The 25,419-nt window shown below is 46.3% G+C and overlaps 2 protein-coding genes across 3 annotated transcripts; one reads left to right on the top strand and one right to left on the bottom strand.

Annotated features, from left to right (window-relative positions):
• Positions 1-3,041: 3,041 nt before the first annotated feature.
• Dusp18 (dual specificity phosphatase 18) lies at positions 3,042-9,970 on the bottom strand. 2 transcript variants are annotated; one of them, XM_069994789.1, is made up of 3 exons: positions 9,752-9,970; positions 4,953-5,567; positions 3,042-3,604 (listed from the first exon to the last, which is right to left on the bottom strand). In XM_069994789.1, exons 2-3 carry the CDS (start codon positions 5,493-5,495, stop codon positions 3,491-3,493), a joined length of 657 nt encoding a protein of 218 aa, XP_069850890.1. In that variant the 5' UTR covers positions 5,496-5,567; positions 9,752-9,970; the 3' UTR covers positions 3,042-3,490. The 2 variants fall into 2 exon arrangements, with proteins under 2 accessions (XP_069850890.1, XP_069850891.1); XM_069994790.1 differs by lacking the exon at positions 3,042-3,604 and having other exon boundaries at positions 4,788-5,567.
• Positions 9,971-10,124: 154 nt separating this feature from the next.
• Positions 10,125-19,997, top strand: CUNH5orf52 (chromosome unknown C5orf52 homolog). Its single transcript, XM_069994787.1, has 3 exons — positions 10,125-10,454; positions 15,561-15,669; positions 19,688-19,997. The coding sequence occupies exons 1-3, from the start codon at positions 10,207-10,209 to the stop codon at positions 19,877-19,879; spliced, it is 549 nt and encodes a 182-aa protein (XP_069850888.1). The 5' UTR covers positions 10,125-10,206; the 3' UTR covers positions 19,880-19,997.
• Positions 19,998-25,419: the final 5,422 nt, after the last annotated feature.

Raw genomic sequence — 25,419 nt, 5'->3', positions numbered from 1 at the left:
TGATTATCCAGCCTTAGGAATCAGGAGAGGAAGAAAATAAAAATGAAATTTCTCAAATAAGCTGTTTCAAAAGGCCTAACAAAGGTCCCTTCCACTCTAATCCTTTAATCCTTCAAAAAAAGTAATCTGAAGCAAACTGAAGTTAAAAAAAACAGTTTTTGTGTCATGTTCTGTCTCTCTGTTTCTGTTTCTGCCCTATGATGACTAACTTTGAAGCTAGGCTTGGTGGTATACACCTATAATCCAGTACTTGGGAAAGTAAGGCAGGAAGGTCTTTATGAAGCTACAATAGAGATTTTTATCTCAAAAAAAAAGCAAAAAGTAACTTTGAAATGATAAGTAAACTTTTCCTTCCTTCCTTCATTCGTTCCTTTCTTCTTTCCTTCCTTCCTTCCTTTCCTCTATTTTTTGTTGTTGTTGGTGGTGGTCATGGAGCTTGAGCTCTAGGTCAAGGCACGAGCACTCTACTACTTGAGCCACAGCACCACTTCCAGTTTTCTGGTGGTTAATTGGAGACAAGAGTCTCACAGACTTTCCTGCCCTGGCTGGCTTTGAACTGCGATCCTCAGCTCTCAGCCTCCTGACTAGCTGGGATTGCAGGCATGAGCCACCAGTGCCCAGCCTCTCCCTCTCTCTTATTCACCTCTTTCACAGCCTTTCTCCTTTTATAAAATCAAACTCTTCAACTAAGCCCATTAAAACATACATCTTCTTTTGGAGAACAGAGTATTATCTTCTAGAGTGGAAAGTCAATTTAAGATCTTTACAATAAATTACTATAATTTTGTCATTTGCCAATATTATCCATGAAATTTTATAGCTTAAGGCCACAAGTATGTATTCCTCTTTTAGTACCACAGGATCAGGAATTTGGGTGTGGCTCAGTGGGGGTGGTTCTGGCTTAGGCTCTTGTGAAGCAGTGATTCAGTCTGGGTGTGATGATGTATGCCTGTTCTCCTACCACTCAAGAAGTGGAGGATTGGGAGTTCAAAACTAGCCTGACCTATATAGTGAGCCTGACTCAAAGCAAAACCAAAACCAAAACAAAACAAAAATCCCCAAAACAAAATCCTATCTACACGTGAGGCTGAGATCTGAAGATCATAGTTGGAAGCCAGCCAGGCAGAAAAGTCCTGTGAGACTCTTATTTCTAATAATTACTGAAAAACTGAAAGTGGCACTGTGGCTCAAATGGTAGAGCACTAGCCTTGAGCAAAAGAACTCAGGGACAGTATCCAGGCCCTGAGTTCAAGCCCCATGACGAACAAAAACAAAAAACAAAAAAACAGGGGGCTGAGAAGGTGGCTCAGCGGTAGAGTGCATGCCTTGCAAGCATGAAGCCCTGGGTTCGATTCCTCAGCACCACATAAACAAAAAGCCGGAAGTGGCGCTGTGGCTCCAGTGGTAGAGCGCTAGCCTTGAGCTGAAGAGCTGAGGGACAGTGCCCAGGCCCAGAGTTCAGGCCCCATGACCGGCAAAAAAAAAAAAAAACACACACACACACAACAAAAAAGTTATTCATATCTGTTGGCTGGAGGCCTTGGTTTCTGGCCATGTGACCCTCTCCATAGGGCTTTGGAATGTTCTCATGATTTGAGCTGCTTTCTACCAGAATAATTCAAGACAGCAAGAGGCCACAAGGTCCCTTTTGATCCAATCTCAAAGGTCACATTTGGCTCTATTAGATCCTCTTTAAAAATAAATTGTGTGTGTGTGTGTGTGTGTGTGTGTTTATTGTGTGTGCTGGTTCTGGGACTTGAACTCAGGGCCTTTCAATCTCTATTCTTTCTCACTCAGGGCTGGTGCTCTACCATTTCAGCCATACCTCCATTTCCAGTTATTTTGGTAGTTAATTGGAGATAAGAGTCTCACAGACCTTTCTGCCTGGATTGGACAAAATGCTTCTCTAAATGAGTTTAGCAAGGTCCCAAGTTAAAAGATTAACACCCAGTTGGGCAACCAATGGCTTATGCCTCTAAACCCAGCTACTACACATGAGGCTGAGATCTGAGGATTGCAGTTCAAGGCCAGCCTGGGCAGAAAAGTACCCGTGAGACTCTCATCTCTGATAAACTACTCAAAAAAGCAGGAAGTGCCACTGTGACTCAAGTCTAGAGCACAAAGAAGCCCAGGGACAGCACGCAGGCCCTGAGTTCAGGCCCCAGGACCAGCAAAAAAAAAAAAAAAATCCCCAAACAAAAAACAAAGATCAACACCCAAATAATCATTGTTAGCATCTCTACACTAACGATGAGCAACTAGAAAAAAGTTTCCCAAAAATGAAATAATTATTTAATATATAAAGCTAACTGCACTACACAAGAAGTGATCATTGTAAGTGTAAATACCTTCTCTGTGCTCAAAACTACACCTGAATCAATGGAAAGATGTAATATATTCATAGATCAGAAGATTCCATAGAGTAAAGATATCAATAGGCTTAATTCCAAGCAAAATTCTGGCAGGATTCCTGTGTTATTGATAAAAAGCTGATTGACTCAGAAAACAAAGAAACAAAAACCACCAAAAAATTGTTTTAAAAGAATAAAACTGGAGAAAACAAACTTCTTGGTTTGAAGAGTTAATTACAAAGCCATATTAATCAAGATAGCCATGTAGCACTAGTGAAGGTAAAGGTAGATATAATGTCCCCTGGCCATGGAAGTTTAGACAGGTGATGCCAGTACTCAGAGGCAGGGGGTTCAAGACTGAGCCTACGTGGTGAACCTGGGCTACATGGGCTACAGATGTGTCTGGGCTTTGAGACCCCCTCTCAAAAACAAACAAACAACTGGAGGTGTGGTTGAAGTGTCAGGGTGCCCACCTAACAGACACAAGACCCAGAGTTCAATCCTTAGCACTAGGGGGGAAAAGCCTTTATGGGTGGGTGTGGTGACTCATGCCTGTCATGTGAGCTACCCAAACAGGAGGATCTGGACCTGGGCACAAACACAAAACCCTATATGAAAAATAAAGGTTCAAACCCTGCTATCACCCAAACAATAATAAACCTCAAAGAACTGTATATCCCAAAGTTAACTTTATGGCATATTTATTTCGAATTTTTTCTTAAAACAAGAACTTTGAGACCAGTCTAGAATGGTGATTTTTTTTTTTTCTTCTCTCTGGATTTACTACATCTGACCCCTGGCCACCCTTTGTGAGAGTAGGGTTTGCAGGGAAGGGCTTAGAGAGAAAGCTTTGGGCCTTTCTGGGCTGGAGATGCACAGCTCTGGGTCAGGACATCAAGCCAAGCAGTGCACTTCTTTGTCTCATTCATTCATGATCTGAAAAGCTCAGGCTAGAACAACAGCGAGGGTTCGCTTAGATCCTGGCACCGCAGGTTTGAGTGACTCTGGATTTCCAGGGCCTGCTGGAGCACTCATTTGTCCCTCTGACATGTGCACGTGGATCCTGATGGCCAGCCAGGCTGGGCACTGGCTGGATAGTCAGCAATTCACCACCAAGCCTTTTGGTGACCCAGCTCTTCTCAGAGGGAACCCTGAAAAGGCGTCGAAGCTTGAGTCTCTTCTGAGGTGGAATGGAAAGTAGTTTTTCTCCCACACCGACTCTGGATAGAGCACTTTGTAAACAGTAAGCGGCTCTGTACAGATGGAAGAAATGTCAATATGAAGTGGACTAGGGCGACATGTATTTTACCATGGTGGCCCAATTCCACTGTAAGTCCAACCTAGAAAACCAGAGTTGGGCCATTGTGGTGAAACCACTGGTGGAGTCCACCAGGGTTCCTTGAGCACCTTTTGCGGGCCATGTATCCAAGAGGCTGGCACTGACTGGGAGAAGCTCATGATATGTTAAGACTCTGGCTCTGAAGGAATGAGAAATTATGGCAGGCTCATTCTAGGATTGAGAGGGCTGCATGATTCCAGGCCTGCCAGCTGCACTGGGCACTAGTTTGTTGGTCTGGGCTTCTACCAGCCTCACCCTCTGTGGCCAGCACTGCCACTTAACGTGGTAGAAAACGTAGCTCTACCATGTTATAATCAGTGAGCTTAATCTTGATATGTATTACGAGGGTAAAAGGTATAGCAACATCCAGGTGCTGGTGGCTTACCCCTGTAATCCCTGCTACTCAAGAGGCTGAGATGAGGATTACAGATCAAAGTCAGTTCAGGCAGAAAGGTCTGTGAGACTCATCTCTAATTAAGCACCAAAAAACTCAGAAGTGGCACGGTGGCTCCGGTTGTAGAATGCCAGCCTTGAGCCAAAAAGTTCAGGGGCAGTACCTAGGCTCCTGGTTCAAGCCCCGGGACTAAAACCCCACCTCTAAAAAAAAAAAAAAAAAAAGCTATCTTGAGCCAGGCACCAGTGGCTCACACCTACAATCCTAATTAATTAGGAGACTGATATCTGGATGGTGGTTCAAAACCAGCCCAGGCACGAAAGTCTGTAAGACTCCTATCTCCCATTAACCAGCAAAAAGCTGGAAGTAGAGGTATGCCTTAAGTGGCAGAGCACCAACCTTCATTGAAAAAGTAAGGGGTAGTACCTAGGCCTGAGTTTACCCAGTACTGGTACACATACCCCAAAAAGAAATAAAAGAAACAAAAAGGGGGACTGGGAAGGTGGCTCAGTGGTAGAGCACTTGCCTTGCATGCATGAGGCCCTGGGTTCGATTTCTCAGCACCACATAAGCAGGGAAAAAAAAAGCCGGAAGTGGCGCTGTGGCTCAAGTGGTAGAGCGCTAGCCTTGAGCTGAAGAGCTGAGGGACAGCGCCCAGGCCCAGAGTTCAGGCCCACAACTGGACCCCCCCCCCCCCAAAAAAAAAAAAGAAAAAAGAAAAGAAACAAAAAGGTATTTGCCGTGTTCCTGTACCAAGAAAAGTAGAATGTTCAACTTCCAATCTTTGTATAGGATAAATGATGGTCTGTATCAACAATCAGAATGCAGGGGCTGGCTGTGTGGCTCAGAGTGGTATCATCAAACGCACCTCCTTCTCATAGATGTCAGGGATCATTCCTACTGGGGAGCTGACCATGTGCATTGTATTCTTGCCAAACAGCTTGAACTCATAGTGGATGAGCTGCTCCCAAAAGCCACTGTTGGGCCGGATGATGGGCCGGCATGACTTGGTCCATGTGTGGGCATCCAGCAGAGACATGGCATGGTACTTCATGAGATAGGCCAGGCACAGGGTGGCAGAGCGGCTCACGCCAGCGGCACAGTGCAGCAGCGTGCGGCCCTGCTTCAGCTCCACTTCATGGATGTGGTCGGCGATGGGGTCGAAGAAGTCACAGAGACGTGAGCTGGGCATGTCAGCCACCGGCACCTGTGTGTACTGGATGTTCTCATGGAAGGTGTTGGCCACCTCCACCGAGACGTTGATGACTGTGGAGATCTGGTTGCTAGTTAGGAGGAGCTTGTTGTTGGCTGCGGCACCATTGCTGATATACAGGCTGCTGGTGATCTGAGAAAGGCCACTGATGGTGGGCTGCTGGCAAGGGAGCAATGAGGTACCTGGGGCTGCGGTCATCAAGGCCGTTAGAGTGAGCCGTTAGAGATGGGTGAGGTCTGCATCCTTCTGATCGGTCATGACCCCCAAACACTGCAGGGAGGGAGAGGATGTTTAGAGGGTAGCTTTCCCCCGCCCCCCACACCTACCCCTACATAGGCTGACCCCAGGAGAATTCTGGAAAAATGGATGACTGAGCCCCTGGGATATTCCAAGGCAGTCTTCTGACCATCCGAAAATTACTCAGATACCAGACCTTGTCCCCAAACCAACAGTAACATTTTTGGGTAAGGCACACCAACCTACATTTTAGCATGTTTCTCATGTGGTCTGAGGTCCACAAGCCTACAGGACAATGAGCAAGCCATGAGTCTGGCATTCCTTAAGCCTCCCCCTCCCACTCCCCTTCTATCTCATTGGGTATGTTGACTACATGCCTTGACTGTGCCCTTGCCTGGCTCTCCATCCTGAATCACAGAGCCGTCTCCCTTCTTCAAAATTCTCTCCTTTCACCAGGTGCTGGAAGCTCATACATGTAATCCTAGCTGCTCAGGAGGCTGAGTTCTGAGGACTGAGGTTTGAAGCCAGCTGGGGCAGACAAATCTCCAAAACTCTTATCTCCAATTAACCAGTGAAAAGCCAGAAGTAGAGGTGTGGCTCAAGTAGTAGAGCATTAGCCTTGAGTGAAAAAAAAAAACAAAAAAAAAAAAAAACAAGCAAGAGTGCAAGGCCCTGAGTTCAAATTCTAGTACTGGCAACAAAACCAAAATCCAATCTTTTCCTTCCAGCTCCTCTAAGTGGGAAACACTTGGGCTATCTCCTCTCTTGTCTTCTGGATAATAACCCAAATCAGTGACCTGAAACCAGAGCCCACAGGGCTGGAGTCACTGAAGGGGTTGAGTAAGGGTGGGGAAGGACCTGTGTCCCTTCTTCTGTCTCTTTGAAGAGGTAGGAGGTGTAATGTAAAACTGAAGTTTAGTAACAAAGTCCTACCTCATTAAACCCATCCCTGAGCCTCTCAGAGAGGGCATGGGAAGGGAGTGGCTAAGAGCTTCCTGGAGGCCAGCACTGAAAGTCACGGTGAGCACAGAGGCCAGAGGCTAATCTTTAGCCACACAGACCACTGCCCAGGAAGGGCATGTGAGCCTATTGTTCATCTTCTAAGAAATCTCAGGCCCTTTACTTTCCTAGTCCTAAAAACAAAACAAAACACCCTGCAAAAAACTATACATTGTACTGGATGTCAATAGCTCACACCTATAATCCTATATACTCAGTAGGCTGAGATCTAAGGATTACAGTTCTAAGCCAACTCGAGTAGGACAGTCCAAGAGACTCTTTTTTTTTTTTTTTTCTTTTTTTTTTTTTTTTAGTCCAAGAGACTCTTATCTCCAATTAACCATCAAAAAGTCAGAAGTAGAGTTGTGACTCATGAAGTAGAGTGCTAGCTTTGAGAGAAAAAGCTCAGGGATGGGGCCCAGGCCCTGGGTTTCAGGACAGGCACAACAAAAACAAAAAGAAAAAGAAAAAAAAAGAAAGGAAAGAAAAGGAAAGGAAGAAGAAAAAGAGAAAAAAGGAAGGAAGGATAGAAGGAAGGAAGAGATCATACATCTCCCTAGGTCTCACTGAAAGAGGGATATCTTGATTTAATCACACCATTGGCAGTCTTAGCCAGAAAAGTAAGGACCTAATGCATCATCTATAGCAATGGCTGCCCACAGCCAGGGTAAGATGGAAATCTGTGGCCACAAATGGCCTGGCTGCTACTGACCTCTCCAGCCTCCTATAAGCCTGCCCTGTGTCTTGAGGGCCTTAGCTAGACGGAACCACTGCCAATCCCTTCTAGCCATCTGTGCCTACGCTGAGCTCTCACCCAGAACCCTCTTTCCTCACAAGTCTGACACAGCCTGGTCTGCTCCATTCAGCAAAGGACAGTGGACATCTGAGGAGCCCTTGGTCCAAGGGTTGCTTCCTTAAGGGAAATGCCCTGGGAGCACTCCACTCTGGACCCCTACACCCCCACACTCGATCAAGTCCTGGTTCTGGGTTTTCATAGCCTTGTGTTCCCCTCCTAACACTACTAAAGATGTGGCTTTGCCTTGAGCTAGGGTCTACTTCACAAGCATCTGTCTCCTCAGGAGACCTTGAGCACTCTAAGGTTACAATGGCCTATCTTCACTCCAGCTCCAACACCTGCCAGTGCCGAGTTCATGTCCTTCCAGGCCAGTCAGTGTTTTTTGTAAATGTCTCCAACAGCCACAATTGTGCCTTTTAAGCAAAAGCTTGTCAGGTAAGGACATGTTTCTCTAGGATTTCAGGAGAGGGGGGCCTGGTAGAAAGCAGATCCTAGTCTACTGAAGAGAAAGACTAAAAGTTGTCCTGTCAAAGCCCAGATGCCAGGTTTTAGTGTATCCTGCTCATTCTAGGAAGGGCAGATGAGGCTGGTTTATTCTGAACATCATAGGGAGGACAAGGAGAAAGCCTTCTGACTCCAGGAGGATATCTAAATGCCAGGCAATGATCTGAACTCTATCAGAAAATACCCCAGAAAAGTGAAGCGAGGACACCCCTTCCTCCATCCCCACCCTGCTTACTGCTCAGTGATAACAGAAATAGAGGAGTCTGATGTTTTTCATGGTGACAACAAATGTACAGAAGAGACACTGTTCTGAAGTGTGGATAGTTAGGGGGGAAAGAGTCATGTCCATGCTAGTAAAAAAAAAAAAAAAAAAAAGACTACGTGGGAGATAATAGGATTACAGTTTAAGGGCATCCTAGGCAAAGTTGGCAAAAATCATATCTCAAAAGCAAGCCAGATATGGTGCTGTTAAGTCTGTGGTCTCAGTTACTCAGAGGCAGAGGTAGAAGAATGAAGGATTGGAACGAGCCTGGGCAAAGTTAGCTCAAGATCCTATCTGAAAAATAAACTAAAAACCAAAGGGCTGAGGACATGGTCCAAAGTGATAGAGTGCAAGCACGAGGTCCTGAGATCCAAATCAGGGCACTGTATTAGGTGTTGGGGATCCTGAAAAGTACACATCAGTCATGGTCCCCCTATTCACAGAGTTCAGTCTAATGGAGAGATAGACATTAATTACAAGTACAACCAAGCAGGAAAATAGTAGTAAGCGAACAGTATAGCCCACAGTTTTGGACTAAGCTCCTGTGCTCAGCTTCAATTAGATGAAAAAATTAAATGAAATCACTCACAAGGAATTTCCACATCACCAAGCTCCAACTGTAACTGAACACACCACTTAGGGTCAATTGGCAAGGAAGCAATAGAAATGAGACACAATCAAATGTAAGGGTGCACAGGAAAGATCGTAGTGCATCGGCCCTGTTGAGCAGAAGGGAGTCAACACTGACCAGAGTGTAGACCTGGTTACCCCTCCAGCAAAGGCAGGAGGAAGCACATCTTTAATGACTTGCTGGGATGGGCAACAGGTGGTCCTGAGGACTTCAGATGAAAGAGGATGGAGTAAAAGCACTGAAGCAGCTAGACCAGTTCTTATTGGCAATCATGCTGAATAGAATTTGACCCAAAGGTTAAGGCAGCAAAAGGAGATTAGAAATGCCCAACTCGTTCATCTTGTTCCAATCACCCAAATATTTCCAGGTCTAAATGAAGCTAGTGTTTTCAGAAAAAAAGTGTTCAGAGAAGCCTGGTGTCAGTGGCTCACATCTGTAATTCCAGGTCTGATCTTTAAAGCAACCTGATCATACCTTGGTTTATCACAAGTGTAATAGAGAAACAGAAGAGTCAGGTACTAGTTGTGGGTCACCCAGCACAGTTTAAAAGTTGCTCCATTATAGGTGGAAGAAATCAGCACACACACACACAAAAAAAAACCTGGTAAAACTCTGTGTTATAAAAATGGAACAAAGCCAGGCGCCAGCAGTATTATTGCCTGTAATCCTAGCTACTCAGGAGGCTGAGATCTGAGGATCCCGGTTCAAAGCCAGCCTGGGCAGGGAAGTCCGTGGCACTCTGGTCTCCAATTAATCACCCAGAAACCGGAAGTGGCGCTATGGCTCAAGTGTTAGAGCGCTTGCCTAGAGCTGAGGGTCAGCGCCCAGGCCCAGAGTTCAAGCCCCATGACTGACAAAAAAAAAAAAAAAAGGGAACAAAGTCCACAGGCAGACAAGGGTTCAAGTCGCCCCTTCCAAGGGAGGGTGAGTGTGTGGGTGTGGGGGGGGGGGGGTTCCTGGGGATTTAGCATTGGAATAGGCTTCTCAACCAGGAGACACAGGAGACAAGGCCCCGTGGGTCTCACCTGTTAACCAGCAGAGGGTGGGGAAGCCCCAGGCGAGGGTTTCTCGGGAGGGAGAAGACCGACCAGTTCCGGATCCTCGACGACGATCTCCGATCCTCGCACGCCCGAGGCTCTGATGGCTACTGTAACGGTGTCTCCCAGCGGAGACGAACGGCTTGCGCTAGGTCTTCCGAGATATTCCCACCTCTGCTCTGAGCGCGACGCGGCCTCGCCCGGGACTCGTTTTCAAAGCCAAGCGGAGCCGCCTCACGGCAGCTCGTCTCCATGGCAACGCACTAGGCCTCCGCCCCCCCCCCCCATCCTGGCGGCTGTGGGGAGACAAGGCTAAGAGAACGTCCCCTCCCTCGCAGGCCACGCCCCTTCGCGCGTCTCCTGGGCAACGCGCGAGACCTTCGCTTTCCGGGGACCATCGCTTTGTCTTCCTCTGCCTCCGCTGGCGCCAGTGCTCATCTACCATGGCTCACAGCCAGTCTACCGTTTTCCAGTCGTTGCGGGATATGAAAGGCACTACCCCGTCCAAAAGTGACCCGGAATCGTCGACGGACGGTAATGTCGTTACGAAAGCTGCCTCTGCTTCCGGCGCCATCCGGAGCTTGGACTTCCGGCGCAGAAACTTTGACCACCGGCATGAGAGTCGCCTCGGGGTCCAGTCGCAGACTTGCTTCCTGCGACCGCGGAGCGAGCAGCCTCTGGTGCCGTTCAGGTGCGGCTGGGCTGCCCTTTCACCCCTGGGCACAGCCCAAACTCTCGCACTCCCGAGGCGCGCCCCTAGACGACCCCCCGAAATCCCGCTTTTCTTGTAGATCTGGCCCCCAGTTCCTCCCCCAGACCCTCTCCAGGGCCTAACTCCTGCACATTTCCATCTGCAACCCAGTCCTGGGCTTTCCATCTCCCAGGCTGGACCTTAGGTGACCCTCAGCGCCCTTTGGGGTGAGGCCTGAACCAAGCAGAAGCCAGATCTTCCCAAACGAAAACCTGCCAGACATACTCCTCAGCAAAAGCCGGGCACCCGGGTGCCTGTATGTAATCATAGCTATTCAGGAGGCTGAGATCTGAGACTACGGTTCAAAGCCAGTCTGGGCAGGAAAGTCCATGAGACTCTTTATCTCCAGTTAACCACCAAAAAGCCAGAAGTGGAGCTGTGGCCCAAGTGATAGGACACCAGCCTTGAGTAAAAAAGTAAAAGCTAAGGGACCAGCATCCAGGCCCTGAGTTCAAGCCTCAGTACCAGCACAAAACAAACACCCCCCCCCCTTAAAAAAAAACAACCCTCCAGTTCCTTCTGCTTGGCCCCAATCCAAACAAACCCTCTCACCTACTCCTAGCTTTCACCCTCAGGCTCCCAGAGACTTCACTGGAAAACAATTTGGTTCAAAATAACCGTTATTTACTCCTTGGAAGGGATTATCTCCAATCATTGCCCTTTTCCTTTCTTGCTAGTACTGTATCAGTAAGTTTAGTACACTACTAAGTAAAGAGTGTTTTGTGCATCCTTAAGTAAATTTAGGCTTTTTGTTTGCTGCTCTGGGGTTTGAAGTCAGGATCTCACCCTTGCCAGGCAAGTGCTCTCCTACTTCATTACATTGTTGAGATAGGATACCATTTTATACTTAGGGTGTGGCCCAAATGGTCTTTTAAAAAAAAAAAAAGGAGGAAGTTCTTCATTTAGGACAGCTGGCCTGGGTTAAAATGTACCCACATTAGGAGTGCTCACAGCCACACCCAGCCATTGTTGGTGATGGAGTCTTCTAAACCCTTTTTTCCCCCCTGGGGCTGACAAATAGCTAAGACTGCAGGCTCCAGTCACTTAGAAATTCATTTGGTTTTTTGTTTTGCTTTGCCTCTAAATGTGCTTTGAGAGACTTTTATATATGACTCAGCCTTTCCCATCAGCTCATGTCTGCCATGTTGCCCTACACAGAGGTTAAAAAAAAAAATGCAGTGGGGATGAGGGATGCAGAGATATGACTCAGGATAGAACTCCAGGGACAACATGAGACCTTCAGTTCAAGCCCAGTGCCTATCCCCTTCCCCACCCCACCCCACCCCACCCCACCCCACCCCCCAAAAAATAACTAGAACAGAGCAAGGGAGTTTGAGGATGCTTACTTTGTGCATTGTTCATACTCATTTTTTTTTTTTGTTTGTGGGTCATGGGCCTTGAACTCTGGGCTTGGGCGCTGTCCCTGCACTCTTCAGCTCAAGGCAAGCGCGCTACCGCTTGAGCCACAGCGCCACTTCTGGTTTTCTAGTGGTTTATTGGAGATAAGAGTCTCACAGACTTTCCTGCCCGGGCTGGCTTTGAACCGTGATCTTCAGATCTCAGCCTCCTGAGTAGCTAGGATTACAGGCGTGAGCCACCAGCACCCAGCTCATGCTTGTTTGTAAATACAACAACAGCTGGGTGCCAGTGGCTTGCACCTGCAATTCTAGTTACTCAGGAGGTTGAGATCTGAGCATTCTGGTTCAAAGCTAACTGGTCAGGAAAGTCCATGCTACTCTCATCTCCAATTAGCTGAGGGGGAGGGGAAGAGAGAGAGAGAGAGAGAGAGAGAGAGAGAGAGAGAGAGAGAGAGAGAGAGAGAGAGAGAGGGAGAGGGAGAGGGAGAGGGAGGGTGAGGGAGAGGGAGAGAGAGGAGAGGAGGCTGGAAGTGAAGCTGTTGTTCAAGTGATAGAGCACTAACCTTTAGCACTTAAAAGCTCAGAGACAGGGCTAGGAATTTGGTGTAGTGGTAGAGTGCTTGCCTAGTGTGCATGAAGCTCTGGGTTTGATTACTCAGTACCACATAAACAGAAAAGGCCAGAAGTGGCGCTGTAGCTCAAATGGTAGAGCGCTAGCCTTGAGCAAAAGGAGCTCAGGGACAATACCCAGGCCTTGAGTTCAAGCCCCAGGATTGCCAAAAAAAAAAAGCTCAGGGACAGTGAGCGCCCAGGCTCTGAGTTCAAGCCCCTGAACTGGCATATACAACACACACACACACACACAAACACGACCATTGTTACAAATTGGCTGAAAATGTATTTGGGAAAAAAATGTCAAATTCTCCAAAATGTTTTACCTTTCAAAAACTGTCTTTTTATTCGTGTGTGTGTGTGTGTGTGTGTGTGTGTGTGTGTGTGTGTTTGCATGCGCGCACATGGGCACGTGCTGGTACAAGGCCTTGAACTCAGGGCTTTGAGCTCTTACTTGCTCAAGGCTGGCTGTCTACCACTTGAGCAACACCTCTAGTCAACAATTTGTTAATTGGAGTTGGAGTCTTGTAGACTTTTCTGCCTGGGTTGTTTTTGAATCTCAGTCCTCCATGTCTCAGCCTCCTGAGTAGCTAGGATTACAAGTGTGAGCCACCAGCACCAAGCACAATTTTATCCTAATTATAAGAGGAGTGTATACTTAGAGGAAAATGAGATGGACCAGCAAAATGATGTGTATGATTCTAGGTTTATCCACATATACATATTATAATTTACGATTTTTTTCAGTATTGGTTGGTTTTGAGATAGGGTCTCCCTTTTTGCTGGGACTGGCATGGACTACAATCCTATTTATGCTTCCCACCATAGCTGGAATGGTGGGAATATGCCACCACACTGAGCTCTTTCTGTTGAAATGGGAGTTTCCGGGTTTTTTTTTTTTTGTTTTGTTTTGTTTTGCCCCGGCTTGCGTGGAACTGCTGTCCTCACAAATTCTACCTCCTGATTAGCTGGGTATAGATATGAGCCACAGGCACCCAGCTATAATACCTACTAAAAAAATCACAATTGAAATATAAACCTGTGGAATTGTAACAGTGAAATCTCCCTCTATATAACTGTATGTAAGCTAGTTAAGATAAACAAAATCATTTTAAAAAATAGCCTCAAAAATACATCACAAACAGTACACTGTTGGCTTTTTCCCCCATTTAGTACACCAAGGATGTTTATATATGAGTATATGTATTTTTTTGTTTTTGTTTTTGTTGGTCTCAGGGTTTGAACTGAGGGCCTGGACACTGTCCTTGAGCCTCTCTGTGCTCAAGGCTAGCACTCTACCACTTGAGCCACAGTACCACTTCTGGCCTTTTCTGTGTATATGGTACTAGGAATCGAACCCAGGGCTTCATGCATGCTAAGCAAGCCACTGAGCCACATTCCCAGCTGATTATATGTATTTTACTGTATGATTTGCCAATATTAACTTGCTTTCTGGTTGTTACACATTTACTTTCCAAACTTTAGGATCTAAACAGTAGCCTGAGTTCAATCCTCAGTATAGAGAAAAAGAAAAAGAAAAGCTATCCAGAGGAAATGATGCACACCTGAAATCCTGTCACTTGGGAGGCTGAAGTAGGAGAACGTTTGAGGATAGACTAGTCTACATAGGAAGACTCAGTCCAAAAAGTAAAGAAAGAACAAAAGGAAATATAAACATTTTAAGTAAGCGAACAATTTAAAGGAGTGTATTTCTAAAGCAAGATGTAAGTAACCAAATTACCAAAAAGTGAAACACTCAGTGTCTGAGTTTTTTTTTTAATCAATAAATCATCTTGTCCAAAGTGTGTTTTTGTGTGTCAGTACTGGACTTGAACTCAGAGCTTCATACTCTCACTTTGCTTTTCCCTCAAGACTGGCACTTTACCACTTGAGCCATACCTCCACTTTTTGGTAGAGCCACCTCCTCATTTTGTCCACATTGTTTTCTTTTTAAACCTCTAGCTGCCTCGTGCCCCACCCTACCCCTTCCCACTCTACTCCATCATCTGCCTCTCATTCTCTAGAGTCCCCTAAATTCCTTTACCCCAAACATCCCTCACTTTCTTTCTTTCTTTTTTGTTGGTTGTGGGGCTTGAACTCCCGGCCTGGGAGCTGTCCCTGAGCTCTTCTGCTCAATGCTAGCCCTCTACCACTTGAGCCACAGCACTATTTCCAGTTTTCTGGTGGTTTATTGGAGGTAAGAGTCTCACAGACTTTGCTGCCTGGATTGACTTTGAACTGTGATTCTCAGATCTCAGTCTCCTGAGTACCTAGGATTACAGACATGAGCCATGGGCACCTAGCTAGCTTTTCTTTCTTTCTTTCTTCCTTCCTTCCTTTCCTTCCCTCCTTCCTTTTTTTTTTTTTTTTTTTTTTTTTTTGCCAGTCATAGGGCCTGAACCCTGGCTCTCAGTTCAAGGCGAGCGATCTACCACTTAGCCACAGCACCACTTCCAGCGTTTTCTGCTTATGTGGTGCTGAGGAATTGAACCCAGGGCCTCATGCATGCAAGGCAAGCGCTCTACCACTGAGCCACCTTCCCCCCCCACACACACACTTCTTTCTTTCTTTTTGTGTGTAATGGAGCTTGAACTCTGGGCCTGGACAATGTCCCTCAGCTCTTCAGCTCAAGGCTAGCGCTCTACCATAGCACTACTTCCAGTTTTCTGGTGGTTTATTGGAGATAAAAGTCTTACAGGCTTTCCTACCCAGGCTGGCTTTGAACTGTGATCCTCAGATCTCAGCCTCCTGAGTAGCTAGGATTACACCGGTGCCCAGCTCGCTAGCTCACTCACTCCTCCCTCCCTCCCTCCTTCCCTCCCTCCCTCCCTCCCTTCCTTCCTTCCTTTCTTCCTTCCTTTCCTCCTCCTCCTCCTCCTCCTTTTGGCTTTTCTGGATAAAGAGGACCTAATCCTTTACACACTCACAAAATATAATTTAATGGCTACTCCGATCTGTCTGACAATTATGGGAAATCAGGGCTTGTCATAAGCAAGAGTCCTTAACTTCTGTAGGACATCAGCCTGTCAAGTTCTGGCCATTTCTAACCTTTTCCATTTTATCCTCCCCATTTCAGTGTAATGAATTCCATTGAAGCTGCTGTGAAAAAACTTTTACCCAAGAGCTGTTTGTCCCGGGTGATCATTCGGGACAACCTCAGTGCACTTCGAGTCTCTGAGCCAAAGGTAAAATAGCTAGAAGGATTTATGTTTTCTACTGCTAGGGCCCCACCCATCCTCATTTCACAATCCCAGTATCCTGAGGTGGGCAGGCCCCATTTTTTTCCAGTCCTGGGGCTTGAACTTAGGGTGTGGGTGCTGTCCCTGAGCTTTTTCACTCAATGCTAGTGCTCTACCACTGGAGCCACAGCTTTACTTCTGGCTATTTTGGTGATTAATTGGAGATAAAAGTCACACAGACTTTCTTGCCTTGTCTGGCTTGGAACCACAATCCTTAGATCTCATTCTCCTGAGTTGCTAGTAGCCTCAGCCAGGCCACAGTTTTACGCATGAAGCAGATGACATAAACCAGTGACTTGCTCAGACATGTCATACCTGTTTTCCCTGAGCTGAAGGGGCCAGAGAGAAAGACTCCATGATACTAGTATCTCAGATCCTGGAGCTTGAATCAGCAGCAATACTGCCCATCACGCTTCCCCTCCCCCATAGAGGTCATCCCCATTTTCCAGATGAGAATTGAGGCTCTTCTCCCACTGTTCGTGTATGGTTAGGTAGGATTTGACCTGCTTATTGGAAATCTCAGGTGAAGTCACGCTGTTGATTCTTTTGGACATTGATGAATTCAGGGCCTACTCCAGACAGATACTATTAAACACTGGAAGAGAAAAGTGAACAAGATAATCTAAGACCAGACTCATTTCAAGCAGAGCAGGCAGCTCTTCCTACTGCTGCGCTTCCTTACATGTTCAGGGTCAAATCTGGGTGGGCCCTTGGGATTCTGTCATTGAAGAGAGCAGGAGAACCTTAAAGATTCTCTTAAGGGCCAAGAAAGCCAAAAGCAAGGGCTAGAGCTCAGTGGAAGAGTGCTTGCCTTGCAGATGCTAGGCCCTGGGCTCTGTCCCCAGTACTACAAAAAATAAACCAGAGGCTGGGAATATGGCTTAGTGGTAGAGTGCTTGCCTAGCAGGCATGAAGTCCTGGGTCTGATTACTCAGTACCATATAAACAACAACAACAAAAAAGTTGAAAGTGGTGCTGTGGCTCATATGGTAGAGTGCTAGCCTTGAGCAAAAGAAGCTCAAGGGCAGTACCCAGGCCCTGAGTTCAAGCCCCAGGACTGGAAAAACAAACAAACAATCAAACAACAATAAAAAGGGGGCTGGGAAGGTGGCTCAGTGGTAGAGGGCTTGTCTTGCATGCTTGAGGCCATTTGATTCCTCAGCACCACATAAGCAAAAAGAACAAAAGCTGAAAGTGGCGCTGTGGCTCAAGTGGCAGAGCGCTAGCCTTGAACTGAAGAGCTGAGGGACAGCGTTCAGGCCCAGAGTTCAGGCCCCATGACTGGACCCCCCCAAAAAAAAACCAACAAAAAACTAAATCAAACCAGAGTGGTGATCTGTGATCTGTATATCTCTCCCCCTGTTAAACTTCCCATAGCGAGGTACAGTGGAAATAAGGTGGATTTGGGGATGGGCAGGCCAGCTCAGTTGTCCTCTAGGGCTTACTTTTCTTTCTTTCTTTTTTTTTTTTTTTTGGTCCAGTCATGGGCCTGGGCACTGTCCCTCAGCTCTTCACTTCAAGGCTAACGCTCTAGCAATTGAGCCACAGTGCCACTTCCGGCTCTTTTTTTCTGCATATAAGGTGCTGGGGAATCGAACCCAGGGCCTCATGCATACAAGGCAAGCGCTGTACCACTGAGCCACCTTCCCAGCCCTAGGGCTTACTTTTCTCATTGATAAAACAGGTTGGTGGCTCATGCCTAGCTACTCAGGAGCCAGAGATCTGATGACTGTGATTCAAAGTCAGCCAGGGCAAGAAAATCTGTGAGACTATTATATCCAGTTAGCCATCAGAAAACAGGAAGTAGAGCTGGGACTCAAAGTAGCAGAGTACTAACCTTGAGCAAAAAAAGCTCAGAGACAGTGCCCCGGCCCTGAGTTCAAGCCCCATCAAAAAAAAAAAAAAAAAAAAAAGCCCAATTAGCTGAGCACCAGTGGCTCACACCTGTCATCCTGCCTACTCAGGAGGGTGAGATCTGAGGATCGCAGTTCAAAGCCAACCCAGGCAGAAAAGTCTGTGAGACTGTTTATCTCCAATTAACCACCAGACAACTGGAAATGGCGCTGTGGCTCACCTTGAGCTGAAGAGCTGAGGGACATTGTCGAGGCCCAGAGTTCAAGCCCCACAACTGATATTAAAAAAAAAAAAATGCGCAACAGCAAAAAAAAAAAAAAAAAACAAGGATGAATTAAGACACTTTCAGTTCCAGGTTATATAAACTGAATTTGAAGTAATTCAAGCAAATTAGATAGGGCAGGGTGCCTATGTGTGGGAAGAGAAAAGGCTCCTACACCATTCAACTTCTATTTTCTTTTCACCTATTTTCTTTCATTTTGGGTGAAAGCCAAAGCTGAGGTTTGAACTTCATGCTTGCTAGGCAGGTGCTCTACCTCTGGGACGTACTTGCAGCTCATCTGCTGTCTTCTGAATGTGGCCCTGAGCAGGGTGGCTGTCTCCTGCCTGGGATAGGAGAGCCTGGCTTCTGTGGTCATTCCAGTTAGACAAATCCTGGAGAAGGACTGCAGTTAGCCCAGGTTGAGTCATGGGCCTGGCTCATGCTCAGTTACAGCAGCCTGGTGGGATGGGGTGTGGGCTAACCTGGCCCCATCCAAATTTTACTAAACTGGAATCTCTGGGGTCTGTATTCTTGTCACGCATCTGTCAAAACCAGATGTCAGCAAGATGTCAAAACCACTGGTTGAACTAAGTGTTTTCAAAGGCACCTCTCTCGTTTGCCATCTACCCTCCCTTTTTAACTCCTAGTGTCAAAATAATCATGTCAACATTGACTGATCTTTAGGAAGTACTTCTTTGCATGAATTAACATGTGCTATGTCTTCAAATCATTACTAAAATTAAACATCAAGTTTATTAGAACCCCCTAGAAAAACTTGTTATAGACACCCATGATCCCATCCAGATTCATTTTTCTACTTGTTCCCAGCCGCCTCATCCTGGACAACCCAATGTTGACACTCCCTTGCAACCTTCTCTTCTCCCTCCCCTTCCTTCCTTTTCTCCTTCTTCCCTGGGGAAGGAACTCAGGCCCCTCACCTGTTCTAAGCAGTACTCATCTAACTCATCTAACCTCTAGTGAACTTTTTCAGGGCTATGTAACTTTCTGCCTGGCTTAGAAATATGTGTCCCATCTCTTGGTTGATTACATTATAGCACCAAGAACACCTGCAGCTAATATTTTTTTTAGCATTCTTTCCAGCAGCACAACTAGCTTATTGGAATAAATCACTCAATGAGTAAGGCAAGTCGGGCACCGGTGGCTCATGCCTGTAATCCTAGCTACTCAGGAGGCTGAGATCTGAGGATAACGGTTCAAAGCCAGCCTGGGAAGAAAAGTCTGTGAGACGCTTATCTCTAATAAACCACTAGAAAACTGGAAGTGGCGCTGTGGCTCAAGTGGTAGAGCATTTGCCTTGAGCTTGAGAGCACAGGGACAGCGCCCAGGCCCAGAGTTCAAGCACCATGACCAAAAAAAAAAAAAAAGAGTAAGACAGTAGGCCTTCCCAGACTTTACTGTGTGGGAGATAGGATAGGAATTGTAGAATTCACAAAGACATAAGAAGTGTTACAGATAGTATGTGAAAAGCATTATGGGTAAGAGACAGGCGAATCCTCTATCACTCGGTCATAGGAATGCAAAAGGAGATGAGAAACCACAACCCATTTCTTTGGGAATAGTTTTCAACTAGACATCCTATTAAGGTCAAAGTAAAGCCTTTAACTGCAGTCCATCAGAAGGCACCAAAGTGGTTATCCAGCTTCCTGCCCACTTTTTACAAACAGAGAAATAGTCTTCCTGTGAGTCAGAGATGTTATAGATAAATATTGGGTCCGGCAGGGCCATCTGCCTCTCACCTATCAGCAGCCTCAGCTGCCTCTCCTGCTTTGAAGTGGCTTCTTGAACTTAACCTTACCTGTGGGTTTGTTTGTTTGTTTGTTTTGTAAGATAAGAACATCTGACAAGACCAAGAAAAGGATGAGCCACTTGCACGATCACTTGAAAAAAAAGTTCATAACAGAGCAGCAGCGTAAGCTGGGGAACTGGAGACAGGAGTCCCTGGACATCCAGCAGTACTTGGACAGCCTGCGGGTTCACAAGGCGCAACTCCAGTCTCGCAAGGCAAACCAACCTCCCTAGTTATGACCTTTGAGAATCACAAGTCAGACCCAAGAAGAACTTGAAAGGAGCCAAGCCACACCATCAGAACAATGAAACAAGACCAATAGACAGCGGAACATAAACACCCTCAGCAGTTCTAATTGTCTGCGTCTTCTAATATCTCCCATCCTCTAGCCTAAAAAGTCCTGATTGATAGTCCCTTGGATGCTCAGGCAAGAGGCTGAATCAAGCCAGCCTCCAAGATTTGGGCAAAGATGAACCTTCCTTCCCCCCCCCCCCCCCCCCGCCCTCTCCTCCTTCCCTTCCCTTTCTTTCCCTTCCTAGGAATTGAACCCAAGACCTTGCATATTCTCAGCCCAGCATATGTTCTACCACTGACCTATCAGTCCTAGGGTTTAACTCAGGGCCTGGGCACTGTTCTAAGGGTTTTTTCCCTGAAGGTTAGTGCTCTACCACTTGACCCATAACTCCACTTCTGTCTTTTTCTGGTGCTTAATTGAAGATAAGAGTTTCACGGACTTTCCTGTATAGGCTGGCTTCAATCTGGAATCCTCAGATTTTCTGAGGAGTTAGGATTTACAGGTGTGAGCTACTGATGCCCAGCTGTACTTTTTTTTTTTTTTGTCGGTTGTGGGGCTTGAACTCTGGGCCTGGGCGTTGTCCCTCAGCTCTTCAGCTCAAGGCTAGTGCTCCACCACTTGATCCACAGTGCCACTTCCAGTTTTTCTGGTGGTTTATTGGCTTTGTACATTTATTTTTAAGTTAGAAGAATCGCATTTTAGCCAGGTACCAATGGCTCATATACACCTGTAATCGTAGCTACTCAGGAGGCTGAGATCTGAGGATCACTGTTCAAAGCCAGCCCAGGCAGGAAAGTCTGTGAGTCTCTTCATCTCCAGTGAACCACCAGGAAACTGGAATTGGCTCTGTGGCTCAAGTGGTAGACCTCTTCCTTGAGCTGAAGAGCTCAGGTACAGTGCCCAGGCCCAAAGTTCAAGTCCTACAACCACCAACAAACAAACAAACAAAAAACCTAACCCCCCCACCCCCTTTTACAGATGAGGACCAGAAAGGTAGCTTGACTTTGCCCACAGTCACACAGAAAATTAGTAGTAGAGAACTAAAACCAGGTGTGTGTCCTAACTCCTGTGATGATTCTGCATCATGACAGCTGCTCGGGGAGGACCTCGGTCCTCCAGGTAGCCATTAGAAGCTGTCTTCAGAAGTTCTCATTCTCCTCCCCAGCATTGCCTCCTGCTGCTTGGCACCATTCAGTGGCTTTTCTCATAAGCTGGTGTTCTCAGCTATTCCAGAGCCCTGAAGGGTCAGATCAGGAGTGGAAAGGCAGACAAATGTTCATGATGCTTGATTTCCCCCTTTATGGACTTTCTTTGAGAACTAGAGGCTGCTACTTTTTAGTGAGAGCTCAAACTCCTCCCCCCCCCTTTCCATTTGAATTCAGAACCTTGTGCTTCCGAGGCTGTACTACTTGAGTCACACCCCGAGACCAGACCTTTGATGGTTATTTTGGAGATGAAACCTGGGGAACTCGTCTGCCTGGACTGGCCTCTAATCACAAGCTTCCAGATCTTAGCCCCTTAAAGACTGCAGGCGTGAACCACCAGTGCTCAGCTTCTGTCACTTTTCATTCATCCCTAACATAAAGCATCCAGTTTTCCAGCTTTAAAAAAATTTGTGTATTGGGCCACAGCTTTGTCCCATAGCCCACAGCGACACCTACTGGTGCCTCTTGATAAATGACATGCAGAAGAGATGGTTATTGTTGGGCCTCTCCATCTGGTGGTGAGACCAAATATAATCCCCACTGCAAGAGGCAACCATCTAGGTGGTAGGACCCCCTGAGTCCTGTCAGTAGACCAGCAGGAAAGGACATTGCTAGCTAGCACCCAGATGAGAACACTTTGGCCTCTCATTTCAGTCTTTTTCTTTATCTGCCCATGTGTTCTGTGTCCTGGGCTCAATCTTCAGCACTTCTCTTCGAATGAGGACAAGGGAAGGGAGAGGCACAGAATTTCCTTCGAGGCATTTTCACTAGATATGCTGTTTAACGGAAGCCCAGGTAGTCACATAGACTCTTTAATTCCCTCCAGAAGCATCTTCCTGAGAGAACTGGTAGAAACTGGCCATCTGGTCAAAAATCAGCTGAATTAATCAGATGAGTTAAAGAAAGTCCAAATGGTCTTCTAGATTAGTAAAAAAAAAAAAAAAAAAATCTAACTGGTGGTGCCATGTACACTGGCAAGATGCCACAACAGCTATTTATTTATCCTTAAGATACACTGTACGGTTGAATCTACATAAGAGTTCCAAAATGTACAGCAACTGCCCACCCCCGCCCACCTTTAAAGGTCTTCACTGAAGCAGTCAAGTAAAATTGGTGGCAGAACACCATGCCTCCACTAAGCTTGACTCCCTTCCCCTGTGTTTCCCATCATATGCTGACAAATGTCACTGGGGGAGGAAAGATAGAACCACAGAGGCTGCTGCACATCATGGCATGCACATAGAGTACATGGCCCAGCAAACACACTCCATGGCCAGCGAGAAAGGAAAAAAAAGTAAAAGGAGGCAGAGGAAGTAGAAAGGGTCTCACTTTTCCCTTCAAGACCATATATCCCCCCACCCATGACCTAAAGACCTCTCACTAGGCCCCACCTCTTAAAGGCTTCATTGTCTTTAAATAGTATCTCTTTGTAGACCAGACTTTTGATAACAGACCTTTAAGGGGACAGAAACAGACAAATGATCTTTCTCCAGGCATTCCTTGGCTCTTTATGGAGTGCAGAGACAGAAGGGGCAGATGGAACCCTTCCTTGGCAACCAAGAATGAAAGATTCCTCAGAAATAAGAAAATATATCTGTGTCTTACTAGTGTTCTGTCTTTTAGAGCACTTACTATGTTCTGTATGCGTTGTTCTCTAACCATAACATGTTATATGTGGGAAATAATTTCATTTATGTAGTACTGTGGTTTGATCTCAAGAGGTTTGAACTCAAGGCCCTGTACTTGCTAGGCAAGCACTTTACCACTTGAGCCATGTCCCCAGTTGTTTTGTTTGTTTTTATGTGCTGGTCCTGAGGCTTGAATTCAGAGTCTGGACACTATCCTTGAACTTTTTTGCTCAAAGCTGGCTCTCTACCACTGGAGTTGCAGTTCCACTTCTGGCTTTTTGGTGGTTAATTTGAGATCAGGATCTCACAGACTTTCCTGCTCAGACTGGCTTTGAACTACAACCCTCAGATTTCAGCCCGAGTAACTAGGATTACAGGTGTGAACCATCAGCACCCAGCTTTGGTTTGTTTTAGATCAGGTGTCACACTGACTCAGACTGGCCTTTGACCATGATCCATCCTCTTACCTCCTGTATAGCTTAGATTTTAGGTGTGTAACATGACTGGCTTTGTGGTAGAATTTTATTAAGGGGATCTCCTTGGCATTCTCAGATATGAACCAGGCACTGTCTTTTCCTCTTGAAGAATATTTATTCTAGCCAGGTGCCGGTGGCTCACACCTGTAATCCTAGCTATTCAGGAGGCTGAGATCTAAGGATTGTGGTTCAAAGCCAGCCTGGGCAGGAAAGTCCATGAGACTCTTATCTCCAATAAAAACCACTAGAAAACCAGAAATGGCACTGTGGCTCAAATGGTAAAGCACTAGCCTTGAGCAAAAGAAGTTCAGTGGCAGTGCCCAGCCCTTGAGTTCAAGCCCCAAGACTGGCAAAATAAATGTCTAATATCTGAGTCCTCCTGGAAATGTCTGTCACTCCATGGTAGAGCTCTGGCCTACCATGTGTAAGGCCCTAGGTTCCAGACACCAGCACAACACATCCACCCTCAAACCCACAAACATAATAGAAAAAAAAATCTCCCAGTATAGCATGTCCCAAGGTCCTAAGTGCAAGAACACAAAAAGTTCTTTTTACAAAAATAGTCTTAAAAGGTATGAGGGCTGATGCCTGTAATCCCAGCTCTCTGGAGGCAGAGATAGCAAGATCAAGCTCCAAAGCAGGCCTGGATGTGGGTATGGGTGTTCACCAGCAGAAGCACACAGGAGTCCAGATCCTGGAGCTCTGGGGGGTCTCCTGAAGCCTTTGGCAGCCTTCCTGTAGAAACTTCTCATGGAACTCTGAAGATGAGCTGGGGACATTTAGCAGGGTCCTCCCAGTGAAGTAAGAAAGCATCATGAAGGACCCACCGAGTGGACCAGGTACTCTTATAAGTGCTGCAAATCAGTGAACAAAACAGACTGCAATTTTCTGCCCTCATGGAATTGACGTTTGAGCATTACTAGGGAGAAAATAAAAGGAATCAGATGAAAACCCTGGGTGTTGGGGGTCTGGGGCCTCTGGCCGGAAGGTGCAGGGCTCCTTTGGGCTTTCTAGGGAGAATCTGCTTGAATAGCAATTGCCCGTTCAACATTTGGGCCACTGAAAATGATGGCTGCAGCCTGCAGGCCATGTGTCCTCGTCCCTCCCTGCCACAGAGAGGCTCATTTATCTGGTATCTGTGGAAATCAGGTTTTATTGCCTCCTGACAGTGCCAAGCTGAGGAAAAGTCCTGTAACAGATGAGTCTTTAGGGCGGATCCTAGCCCTATTCTTTTGCCCTACACAGACTTCCCTGTATCCTTTTGTATCAAGTCAGCCTATGTAAGCAGGGACTTCCGCAGAATCTGGAGCTGTGGGAAATGCTGTTGTAGTCTGTTACCCTAGCCTGTTCTTTACTCCTTTGCAAGTACAGATGACATTTCTCCTACCAGGTAAAACAAAGCAAAAGTCTTCTCTAAGGAGTTGGAATGATAAGCCAGGTGTTAGTGGCTCACACCTATAGTCCTAGCTAATTCAGGAGTTTGAGCTCTGAGATGCTTATCTCCAGTTACCTAGCAAAAGCCAGAAGTGGAGGTGTGGCTCAAGTAGTAGGGCACCAGCCTTGTGCAAAAAAGGTGCCTCAGGTTCAAGCCCCATTATTGGGATGGACACACACACACGCGCGCGCACACACACACACACACACACACACACACACAGATGCAGGAGGGCATGACTCAAACCCAAGTACCACCAAAAAGTAAACAAAAACAAGTAGAGTGCTAACCAGTGAGCAAACGCTTTAAGTACCAAGTTTGAGTCGCATCTCAGACAGATGAAACTAAACAACAAAAAGAAAATAACAAAAAGAAAACCATACAGAAACACCCTAAATTTTTTTGAAGAGTAAATGGGATTCTAAACCAGGATATGCATGCTATGACAGATTACAGGCTGATAATGAGGGTTAATCTAGAGAAGTTTTTTTTCATGTGTATGTCATTCCTAGAGCTTGAACTCAGGGCCTGGGCACTGTCTCTTAGCTTTTGTGGCTCTATCACACAAGCCACAGCTCCACTTCAGACATTTTTTTCTTTTTTTTTTTTTTTTTAGTAGGTAGCTGGAGATAAGAGTCTTAAGGACTTCCTTGCCCAGGTTGGCTTTGAATGGCAATCCTCAAATCTAGCCTCCTGAGTAGCTAGGATTACAAGTGTGAGCCACCAGCACCCGG

This window comes from Dipodomys merriami, unplaced genomic scaffold (assembly GCF_024711535.1).
Source record: "Dipodomys merriami isolate MVZ:Mamm:240054 unplaced genomic scaffold, mDipMer1.0.p SCAF_45, whole genome shotgun sequence".
In the NCBI taxonomy this organism is placed as follows: Eukaryota; Metazoa; Chordata; class Mammalia; order Rodentia; family Heteromyidae; genus Dipodomys; species Dipodomys merriami.
This window is presented reverse-complemented; position numbering and strand designations above follow the sequence as displayed.

Excerpts from the sequence above, each read along its gene's own strand:
- Dusp18 (XM_069994789.1), bottom strand. The coding sequence starts at position 5,495 with ATGACCGCAGCCCCAGGTACCTCATTGCTCCCTTGCCAGCAGCCCACC. Across the intron at positions 3,605-4,952 it reads CTGACATCTATGAGAAGGAG|AGCCGCTTACTGTTTACAAA; the intron begins GTGCGTTTGATG and ends CCATCTGTACAG.
- CUNH5orf52 (XM_069994787.1), top strand. The coding sequence starts at position 10,207 with ATGGCTCACAGCCAGTCTACCGTTTTCCAGTCGTTGCGGGATATGAAA. Across the intron at positions 10,455-15,560 it reads CAGCCTCTGGTGCCGTTCAG|TGTAATGAATTCCATTGAAG; the intron begins GTGCGGCTGGGC and ends TCCCCATTTCAG. Across the intron at positions 15,670-19,687 it reads TTCGAGTCTCTGAGCCAAAG|ATAAGAACATCTGACAAGAC; the intron begins GTAAAATAGCTA and ends TTGTTTTGTAAG.